The sequence below is a fragment of the Mauremys reevesii genome, linkage group 19, assembly GCF_016161935.1.
Source record: "Mauremys reevesii isolate NIE-2019 linkage group 19, ASM1616193v1, whole genome shotgun sequence".
Taxonomy (NCBI): domain Eukaryota; kingdom Metazoa; phylum Chordata; order Testudines; family Geoemydidae; genus Mauremys; species Mauremys reevesii.
The window spans coordinates 17,802,258-17,813,323 of NC_052641.1; the positions used below are offsets into that span (position 1 = coordinate 17,802,258).

Below are 11,066 nucleotides of genomic sequence, written 5' to 3' on the forward strand. Positions count from 1 at the left end.
CGTCTAGATGAGACGCGATATATCGATCCCTGCAAAATCGATCGCTACCCGCCGATTCGGCGAGTAGTCTGGACGTACCCAAATACATCAGACCCTTCACGGTCTAAAAACAAATCCCAATTATAAGTTTAGATCACTCCTTAGATATTTTTGTGCAATGCTGGATAGACAGATGGATGGATGACTTTTTGACACATTTAAGTTATTCCAGAATACGGTAGGTTGTGAATTTAAAGTGGAGTAGCTAATCAGGAATAACTCCATATATGGACATGCTTATTCCAAAATAAGAGTGCCTTTTACTGGCTTAGTTTACTCAATTTCCACTATTCAGGAGGAGTCGTTCTGGAACAGCTGCGCTCTTGAATAGTTATTCCACAATATCACCATGTGTAGACAAGCCCAAAGCCAAGAAGCTTTTCAAGAAACGAGAGCACAACTAATATCTTTCTGCCCCATTCTGACAAGGCCAAAGAAACCAACATGTTTTAAGGCAATTAATCCCTTCACTGAGGCCGTGCGCAAGTCACGCAATGTAATAAATACCCCACATCAAGTCCCGACATTGATACTGGGCATGGAACTGTGCACGTCCCACTGCGATGATTTCATTGAGTACAAAGGAGACTCATGGTGTCTCATAAAAACTGTTCATTACTGTGCTCTAGGGTGTAATTGTGTCCATTGTTGCACATCACATTGTTCTATATCCCTAGGACGGGGTCAGTTCTGTTGCATCTGCAAGTCTTTATGAAGCAGTGGAACCAGGGCAGAGTGATGGATTTTTCTTCGTCTTCCAAAGAGACGCACATTATGTTTCTTCAGACATACAGGAGATTAGCCTTGGGTATTAGCATTAAGAATTACCATTCGCGCATTTCACATGCATAGACAATCTCTTTAAAGATAAGGTCTTCGCAAATTCAAGACAATCTGCACTTATACAGAAAGCTTAAAGTTGTCAGGCTTCTTCTGTGATCAAATACGCTGACTTCTCAAGGACCCCAGCCCGACATTTTAAAAGGGAGAACATGACCTATTTTACATCTGATCAGTCACAGATTTTAAAAAGGGGCTCCCATGTTGAGCGACTCTCTATCGCCAGCAGCAGTCCCTAGGCCGCAAAGAGGGCTCTTTTGTGCCTTTGACATGACTGCGGAAACACAAGTCAATGTGCGCACATAAAGACTTATCCCACCAGACAACTCCCAGCGTCTTCCCAGAGCTCAGTCCATGCATTGCTAAGAAACAGCTGTGTGGGCTGGAAGAGAATGCTGGGTATTGGCATGCAAATGAGAACACTGAGCACCGTGGAAAAGCATGCTGGGTATTGGCATGCAAATGAGAACACTGAGCACCGTGGAAAAGCATGCTGGGTATTGGCATGCAAATGAGAACGCTGAGCCACCCACTTTGCTCCTAGAACTTTTCTTTCCAGCAGAGCCAGAATAGAGGCCTTTGACATACACACAAGCGTTACTCACTGTATGTCGGAGGAACCACGTTCTACCATGGCAGAGGTGTCATGGTGCTAAAGTGGTGCAAGGAATACTAGTTATCATTATTAACAACAGTCCTGTAAATGCACACTGCACCTTAGAGGCATAGGATAAGAAACAGACAGGAGTCTACTTAGGGCCAGGTTCTACCACCCTGACTCATGATACATAACTCACTACTCTTACTTTGCCATGGAGCAAGGTGCTACTCAACCTGAGTTAGGGTGGCAGTAGCCGGCCCTGACAACCTACAGTAGACAAGCAAACTCCAGACAAGACAGTTCAGGGAAGGAAGGGCCAGGGGAAACTGTTGATGAGAAAGAAGGAAGCGAGGATTTCTAGAAGGGGCTGGTTTTAAGAAAGGATTTGAAGGAGCTAAGAGAGGAGGCTTGAAGTGGGAGACAGCTCCAAGCACAGAAGGAAGCTGAGAGTGCTGAAAGGTGATGAAGGGAAGCATAAGGACAGAGGACAGGGAGGGGAAGAGAGCCTGAGAGCAAGGAGGGAGTTACACGCGGCAGGCAGCGGAATGGTGCGGGTGGGAGGGGCACCTAGATTCCTCCAGTGAGGAGACAGCATCCTTGGCTCTGCTGTTTGCATTGAGCCTTTTGCCATCAGTTATGGGCGCAGGAGCCTGTTTTCACTTTTCATTCAGAAACAGGTGAGAGTTACGGGCAGTGAGTGCAGCTGTGTGTGAAGGCCCACGGATGGGCACAGCAACCCCAAGCGTGCAGGGGGCCAGCCATGAAGACCTCCCTATATCTGTCTACATGTGTGGATGTCTCTCTCTCACACACAGACTGATAGCCACCTCCATGCGTAGACAGATATAGGGAGGTCTTCTTGGCTGGCCCCCTACACTCTTGGAGTTGTTATTGCTGTGCCAGTGTGCAGTTCTTCACCAAGTATGTAGTGGGTGGTCACACACACACACACACCCCTCCCTCATTCTATACAGCATATATATACATAGGAATGAATCACTTAGGGCCAGATTCAGATGTTCCTCTTCACATAGGACCTTCCTCCCCAAGCAAGCCCGTTTCATTTCAATACAGAGCAAGATACTAGCATCCAAAGTCTGTCCCTTTTGTGGGGGCGGTTAGGGACACTGCATGTACACATACACATGCACAATGCTCACGTGTGTCTGGCCAGGCCATTTGTTCATCGGGCCGCTCTAGCTTGGATTCTGGGCTACCCACAAGTCCCTAGAGCGTACAACAGTTCCCAGCTCCCACCCAAGCGTCAGTGCAGGTGAACAAGACAAACTGCAAACTTAGGCTCCGAGAATGATTCTCCCTGCCAGGCTTCAGGGTCATCCAGCAGGCCACGGCCAGAGGAGCTGGAAGAAGGGATGGTGACGGGCTGCCGGCGGGACTGCGTGGGGGAGGATGGGGAAGAGAAACGTCCAAAAGCAACACACACAGCTGCCATCCCCCAAGAACATTTTAATGCTCTCTTTACATCTGGTCATCTCTTAGACGCAAAGCACGCTCCCACGCTCCCTCCCCCCGACACGTGCGTTCTGGCCAGAACCGGAAACCAAAGCCAAGCTGCAGAAAAAACAAATCCCATCCGAAGGCCTTGGTTCCAGAGCAGATCGGCTCAGCTGCCCCAGAGTCCAGGTTCACAGATCCCAAGGCCAGAAGGGACCATTGTGATCCCCTAGTCTGACCTCCTGTAGAATGCAGGCCAGAGAACTTCCCAAAAATAATTCCTGGAGCAGGGCTTTCCCAAACACATCCTATCTTGGTTTTAAAGAGTCAGCAATGGAGAATCCACCATGGCCCTTGGTAAATTGTTCCAGTGGTTAATTACTCTCACCATTAAAAATGCACACCTTCTTTCCAGTCGGAATGGGTCTAGCTTCAACCTCCAGCCACTGGATCACGTTAGACCTTTCTCTCCCAGCCTGAGGAGCCCATTTTCACACATTTGTTCCCCATGTAGGTTCTTATAGACTGTGATCAGTCCCCCCTTAATCCCCTCTCCCCTGTGTCTCAGGGAGCCATCCAGATGCCACAAGGATTGAAAAGTGACTGGGTCTTAGAGACAGGGAGGCATGATGCATGGTCTTCAAACTCCCTTTACCTTGTCATTGAGGGAGACCCCCGTATTAAAGAAAAGGGGCTCTTGAGATTGGCCCTCCTGCTTTTCGATATCAGTACTCCAGGGCCGGAAGTAACAGAGCCCAAGAGCTCAGTCTTCACTCCATTCCCAGCATGATAGCAAGCATGGACATGGGCAGAGCCCCAGGACTGCAATGAAACAAGGTTTCCATGCGGTTGCTGGGAAGTGCTGTTATATCTGATAGCTTGCTTTTTCAGATCGAGAGGCAGTGGGACTGCACAACAGGTCTGAAGCATTGGAAAGTAAAGACAGAGGTGGGCAATTGCACAGAGCTCAGGACTGAAACGTGACCATGGTGAATGGAGCGATGTACAGAGTGCTGTACTGTAGTTAAGTGATCATCCTCCACCCCAGAGGCAGCTGCATTTTAGCAATATTAATAAAGCATTTTGGGGGCTCTTGCTGCATGAAAGACTCTCCATAAATGTAGGCTATTCCTCTAGCTCAGCCCCTGAACTACAACCCATTTGGAGGTCCATTCACCGCTTATCAACACATGCAGGAAGTACCATTAAATGGAAACAAAACCCATTCTATTCGAAAGAGGCACATTTCTGCCCTTCGATTTAGCTTCTTTATCCTATTGACTTCAGGTCTGATCGCCCCCTGGGGAAGTTGGGCTCAGCTGGAAGGAGACAAGGATCCTCTCTCCACTCATGGTGGGGAATCCAGCCAAACATCTTTCAGCAGAAAGCTGAAGGGACAGCAGCCACTTGATAGCGATGAGGGTTTGCTATTGAGATGGAAGGACTGTACCCAAACATATTGCACATTAAAAATTGAACGGGAAGAGAAATTAAGAAAAAATCTGTGTCCCTCATCAGGGTCAATACAGCCTTGCTGTCGCAGATATTACATACTGGTTTGGGACTCTCTCTCTGCATCCCAGGGAGCGTGGCTGCAGCGCCTCTGCTGAGACACAGATTGAGCTGTTCCAGCTCATCCACTTTGCTTTGTGATGAGAGAGAGAGGAGGGGATCTTGGGTCTGCTGAAGAGCTGTGCTTGTGGGAGCACAAGGCACAGTCACCACCCGGCCAGGTGCGAGTGGATGGGGGAGTTTAACAAGGCACTATGTGAACGGTGGTCTCTCTGGAGATGTTGTGAGCCTGGCTTATCAGGGCATAGGATTTAAGGCCAGACAGAATTACCAGATCACCTAGTCCCAGCTTGCTAGTGGTGCAGAACTCTATATCCCAGCCCAGGTGACTCTAAAGATCTCACACCTTCACCTCCCAACATCCTGGTCCCCATCTTAGCTTCCTCCCCCTCACGCACATGTACCACAAACCTGGTTCCCATGGTTGCTGGTCTGGGAGTCCCTGCTTCCCAGATCTGCACTGAGGTGGGTATACACCTGCGCTAGTGTGCGGGGGGCGGGGGGTTACATCCAGCATTGGCCTTTGTATAGCATCCTGAGGTAGGAGGTCCTGGCTCATGGGGCTGCGGCTGTGCGAGAGGCTCAGCCAATCAAAATGCTTTGTCGCCCTCATGTGAAAGGCCCTAGACACACACGGGAGTGCCACCTAAGCAAAAACTTTAGGGGCAGAACCTTCCCCGTGCAAAGCGGTGGAAGGAAGGAGTGTTGGCCTAGGGCTTGCGCTCCTACCATGCATCCTGCTGCCTTCACCAGCTTGTGGGAGGAGAAGGGGAAGGCCTCGTTGCTGAGATCGGCGTCGAGAACCTCCTGAAGGACCATACGGCTGCAGGGAAAGAGCAGAAAACCCTGGTGAGAAGGATGCTACAACTAGGGGCCAGCAGGTCACTAGCTCACGCATGACACCCACTGTGCCAGCTCACATGGAAAGTTCTGCCTCTGGCATGGCCTGAAAGGGCAGCTGGCTGTCTGCTTGGGAAGGACAATCTGCCCTGCCTCTCCCCTCTTTATTCTGTAGCTCTCTCTAGGTTCTGTGGGAAAGGCACACCGCCCGCGGCGTAGGGCTGCCATCTACAGCCAGCGTCTTATCGTGACCTGCTTCTTCTCCTCATCACAACTCCTAGGGGACCAGAAAAATGAAACCTACTGGTATCCTTTTCACTCATGCGCCATGGTGGCGTGTGTCCTGCGAGAGAGCACCGTCTCACTGAGCGTAAGTGGAAGATGCACATTTCTATACCCTTGTGGTTAGGGCCTGGGATGCAAAGGAGCTAGGTTCTACTCTGGCTTCTGACACCAGGGCCGCCCAGAGGATTGCTGCCGAAGACCCGGCACTTCGGCGGCGGGTCCCAGGGCAGAAGGACTCCCCACCGCCGAATTGCAGCCGAAGACCTGAAGCTGAAGAAGCTCCAGGGGCCTGGGCCCCGTGAGAGTTGTCCTACACAGACTCCTTTGGTGACCTTGGGCCTGCACAACAGAGGCCAGAGGAATTTACCAGAGATTCCTACGCCAGGCCCATAGGTCTTTCCCTTCTCCAACGCCCAGGATGGCTTTGGCAGAGGGAGGCGTCTCATGCTCGAGTCTGAATTTAGCGCCATTAAGACTGGGCACTGCTTCCCCGTATCTCACCTCCTCCCCCTCAGGACTGGAGGGTTCAGCGATCAAACCCAAGCTCAACCCAAAGCGGTGAGGGCGTTTCATTTCATTGGAAACATGCAGCACAGCAGAAGATCCCCACGAGGGTCCCCGCCCTACAAACACTTCCTAGGGCGTGTGGGAGCTCGCTGCCACGAGTGATCCCCTGCAGGCTACTAGCAGCGCGGGCACCTGACGGGGACCCACAACGGTTGGACTGCCCTGTTGTATCATTGCTGCTGGAGGGAAGAGTGGGGGGGAAGGGGCATGGCCTGGAAAATGCTCTCAATCCTAGGCTTGGCTACAGAACAGCTCTTCCCAGCACAGCACTGGCTGCACCACTGAGCTCTGCGGAGGGGAATAAACGCGCTCTCGGCATTGCAGAGGCTTTTCCTTCATTATCGACTCCTCGCCGCCTTTCCCTGTCAGCAGCCCCAGTGGCTGGGGACACACCAGCCGCTTCCAAGCCTTGAACTGGTTTCTAATGAGCGCTGGCTTGTCACATATGACAGAGACAAACATAAGGGCGGCTGTGACACGTCGCTGTCTAACGCACATTTACAGCCCCGCCAACACTCTTCGGGGCCTGCCCCTCTGCCCAGCTCCCGTCACCTCTCTGGGCTGCGTGACACTAAAACCTGCCTTGCTGGCACTATCAATAGTTCAGCCGCTCCGGAACAGTGAGCCAACACTACTGGGGGGTCAGTAAATACAGACACGTGTCCAGATTCTGCTCTCAGTGGGCACATCTGCTGGGGGATAAAAGACCCGCAGCGTGGCCGTGGGCGGCCCGGGTCAGCTGGCTCAGGCTGCAGGGCTAAAAATTGCTGTGAAGACCAGGCCAAGCTCTGGGATCCTCCCCAATTGGACGGTGTTAAATTCAGTCACTTCACAGGGACCCTGGTCTCTTCTCTGGCCTCTCGGTGCTTACCTTGCCGGCCCCTGGATGCTGATCATTCCCAGCTCCTCGGAGCAGTCCACCAGCTTGCACTGCAACCTCATGTCCTGCAGCACCGTGGTGATGTGCGACCAGTTGTGCTGAGCAACAGCTCCACCAACAGCCAGGTAATAGCCATCCCCTGCAAGGAACAGGGCCAGCTCTTGAGCCAGGCATGGCGATCAGCTGAGCTCAACACTCAGCTTGGCAGAGTGCTCCAGAGGCCAGATGCTTCTCGGAGCTGCTTGGGTCTGCCAAACTGGGCTGGGAGCCTCCCACAAGGGGGCAAACCCTGCAGTCCTTACTCGGGCAAAACTCCCTTAGAAGCCACTGGTCTCGATCCTGCAAGCAGCTAAACATAAGAACGGCCCTACTGGGTCAGAACAAGGCCCATCTAGCCCAGTATCCTGTCTTCTGACAGTGGCCAGTGCCAGGCGCCCCAGAGGGAATGAACAGAACAGGGAATCATCAAGTGATCCATCCCCTGTCACCCATTCCCAGCTTCTGGCAAACAGAGGCCAGGGCACCCTCGATTCAAATTTAAGTCAGTGAAAGTTGAGGGCTCTGCAGCACCTGCTGGCATCAAGCCCAGCAGGAGTTTTTCCTCAGTAAGGCCGGAGTGAGGTCTGAGAAAGCTGAGGGCCAGAGGATCTCCAGGATCTTTCCTTTGTTCATCACTTCTGCTTTCTGCAGCACCAGAAAGGGTAGATCAACCAGCAAAATAGAACAACAACAATAATCAAACCTGATACTAAATTGAAGTTTTGGACAAAGCTTTGAATTAGCTCCTTTTCCCCCACCTTTTTTATGGTCTGGCGTCACCTAATGGAAACAGACCTGATCGTCTCTCCTCATCCCATCTAGTTGCAGTCACACCTGGGCAGAGTGGGTGCATAATGTTACCAAACCAGCACGGGGACTGTTGTGCACACACTTCGCCCAGGTGTGAACGCCTGACACGTGGTGCGGCTTAGGGGAGAAGCAGAAAATACAAATACAAATACAAAATTTGCCTTCCATTCAGCTCCAAAAGCCACTCCCACCCCCCGTGGGGGTGGGAGGGGAAGGGTTACTACTCTGGTGTTCCACAAGTCGCTCCAAGAGTTAGCATCCAAGGGGAGCGTGATGCAGTCACACAGTGCCTCTGACCCGAACCTCTTAGATGATGTCTACACAGCAATTAAACGCCCATGGCTGGCCTGGGTCAGCTGACGCGCAGGGCTTGGGCTGTAAAACTGCTTTGTAGGCATTCGGTCTGGAGCCTAAGCTCTGGGAAGCCATGAGCAGAGAGGGTCCCAGAACCCAGCTCCAGCCCAAGCCAGAACATCCACACGGGCCAGCCACGGCCGTGCCATGGGGCTTTTAGTCCAGTGTAGATGTACCCTCAGCTCCAGTGTTGTTTTCCTATGCAGGCAGCTTCCCTGACTTGGCTTAGGGGCTCTATTATCTCCCAGATGGACCTTTTCTTTCTACAGTTCATCTTCAGAGTTCTCCAAGTACCAGGTACCAGCCATGCAATCCTTCAGCATGCGGCACTCCCATTCAATTCAACCGGGATTCTGTACCCAAGGGCTTGTAGGATCGGGTCATTCCAAGCGGCAAGAGTTTTTGTCAAGGACCCTTGAAACAGACAGCAAAATCTTCCCCCGAGGACCCTGGAAGCTGCTGTTTTCAGCCAGTTTGCCCTACTATAAAATTTAGTATTCCACCCGACACCGAGGTGTGAAGCCAGTCAGATGTGCAAGGCAAAACATCCTACGAGTACCCCGTGTACATGCTCACACACCCGTTACTGACATCCCCGACATCAGATACACAGAGAGAGCAACAAATCGCCTTGTCCTCACAAGCATGTTTTCCACAGAAATGTGACAGTGCCGGTTGCGTGCACTCAGTGGAAATGTAGCTGCATAGGTCCCCTGTGCTTTGTACCTTCAATCCAAAGGGATGCAAAGAGGGCAGGAAATGAAAGTCGCCTCTGGAAAAACTCAGCACAAATATATTGTGATCAAGCTCCCTGGGACAGCGAGGCGAGGTGTTTTCACAGTGCATTTCCCAGTTCTATTGCATGACCTCAACTTCTGGGAGATCACTAGAAAGGTCCAGATGGAAAAGGCAATCCTCGGTCAGGGTCCCATCCTCAGCTGGAGTAAACCGACATGGAATGATGCTGATTTACATCAGCTGAGGATCTGGCCTGTCAGCCTGGTCTCCATCACAAGATTTTGCCGGCATAGCAATGTCAGCTAGGAGTGTGAACAACAACAACAAAAATCACACCCGCAAACTGAGACAGCTCTGTCGGCAAAACTCCCTAGTGTAGATGCAACTAAGCCAATGGAAAAGCGCTTCCGTCAGCAGAGCTAATGCTGTTCAGGGCGGTGGGTTAGCTATGCAGACAGAACTCCTTCGATCAGCTTACACTGTGTCTCTGTTAGGGGGCTCTGCTGACCCAGCTATCCTGGCTGTAGTGTAGACAAGCCGGCACACGCTGCTTCTCTGGCGTAGCTGTACCAGCCCAGGCTCTGTAGTACAGACCAGTCCTCTGTGCAGAAGGGCACGAAAATGGTACTGAAAATTCTTACAGTGACACAGGCCTGATTCTCCATGGCCCTGCATTCGGTACAGTATTTACGCCTCTGTAGGTGGGTATAAAATGCTACCAGAACGGAGTGGTTGTGTTCTATACCCATCAATAGCCGCACAAGGCGCTGGTCCAACAGAGGCTCAGCTCACGTACGCCAGGCTTCCTTCCGCATTGCCTTGGGCCTCGTGGGGCATTTGGATGTGCCAGCTGACTGACCCGCATGAAGCAGGGACGATTTCTATGCTGATGGGGGGAGGGGTAATAAGAATGGTGGGGAAGGGGAGCGAAGAGGATTTCCCCATTCATCGCTGAGCAATTCCCTCTGACACCACGCCAGGGTTACAAGGTTAATGAGGCCGGGGAGGCAGTCAGGGCTGTTCCATAGGGCCCGGGGATTACGCCATGGTCAACGTTTCTGCTGCATTCATGGCAGCGGGAAATGTCACTGAGTCAGCAATGCCAAGGGGGGAAAAGCCCAACCCAGAGAAGGGATTCGGGAGCTGATTAATGCTCCATAATCGATCCCGCCTCTACCGCTCTGCACTCCAGAAATCTGTCATAACGCTAATAAGTGCAGCCACCTACAGTAATTGAAAAATAGATCTGCTTTTATTAAACTCCTCCATCACCCATCAAACACAGCAGCTCCCCGAGCAGCTTCCCTCCCTTCTCCAGGGGCGTGCGTGTCTGTGTTCAGTGCTCCTCAAAGGGAGAGAGGAGCAGCACTGGCTGGAGCCAGGTAAAGCACAGGCAGGGGTTGTGTAGACGTTCTCCCCTCGAGCTCAGCAGAGACACACACACACACACACACACACACAGACCCCACCTATAACTCTGCCATTGCACCTTACTGATGACTTGCAGAGCCCCCAGCTTTTCTAGTCCCAGGCCGCTCCTAGGCAGAGTGCACTACATGGTGGGGTTTACGCGGAGGACAAATGGGCTGTGACCCCCAACCTTGTTTTCACTCAGGACCTAAGTCCAAGCTCTCCTTTTCCCGTGTGCGTGCCGCTCCAAGGAACGTCTGGTCCTCTGCTGAAGCAGCAGTATCATTAGCAAACAGACGCCCAGGCTTCTGAGGCAATGCCATTTGGTGGAGCCATTGCAGATGAGCAAGATGCCCTCTGCCACTCAGCAGCCTCTTAATTCCATTTCGCCCCCCATCCCCAGGCTGATTGCTCTGCTCCCTTCTAATTCCCCTTTATTGAAGCAGATAAGGACCACAGGAGAGGTCGCCCTTGCCCGAGAGCCATTCGGAGCAGCAGTGTCTGAACAAAACCTAATAATGCCAATAATCAGCCTCATCCTGCTTGGTTTACAAGTGCCGGGGGGCAAAAGGGAGCGCTAATCCGGTTATGCCAATTGATAGATGAAGAGGAGGGGGGAAGGAAATGCCAGGTGGC

At 51.9% G+C, this 11,066-nt stretch overlaps 1 protein-coding gene across 2 annotated transcripts in view; it reads right to left on the minus strand.

The window, feature by feature from the left end:
- The window catches only part of SARDH (sarcosine dehydrogenase), an 86,164-nt gene that overhangs the window by 32,130 nt on the left and 42,968 nt on the right, over window positions 1-11,066 (minus strand). For both annotated transcript variants that reach the window (XM_039505951.1, XM_039505952.1), the window contains exons 16-17: window positions 7,071-7,218; window positions 5,237-5,330 (exon numbers count right to left, since the gene is read on the minus strand). In XM_039505951.1, coding sequence (XP_039361885.1) covers window positions 5,237-5,330; window positions 7,071-7,218 — 242 coding nt within the window. The remainder of the gene's footprint in view (window positions 1-5,236; window positions 5,331-7,070; window positions 7,219-11,066) is intronic.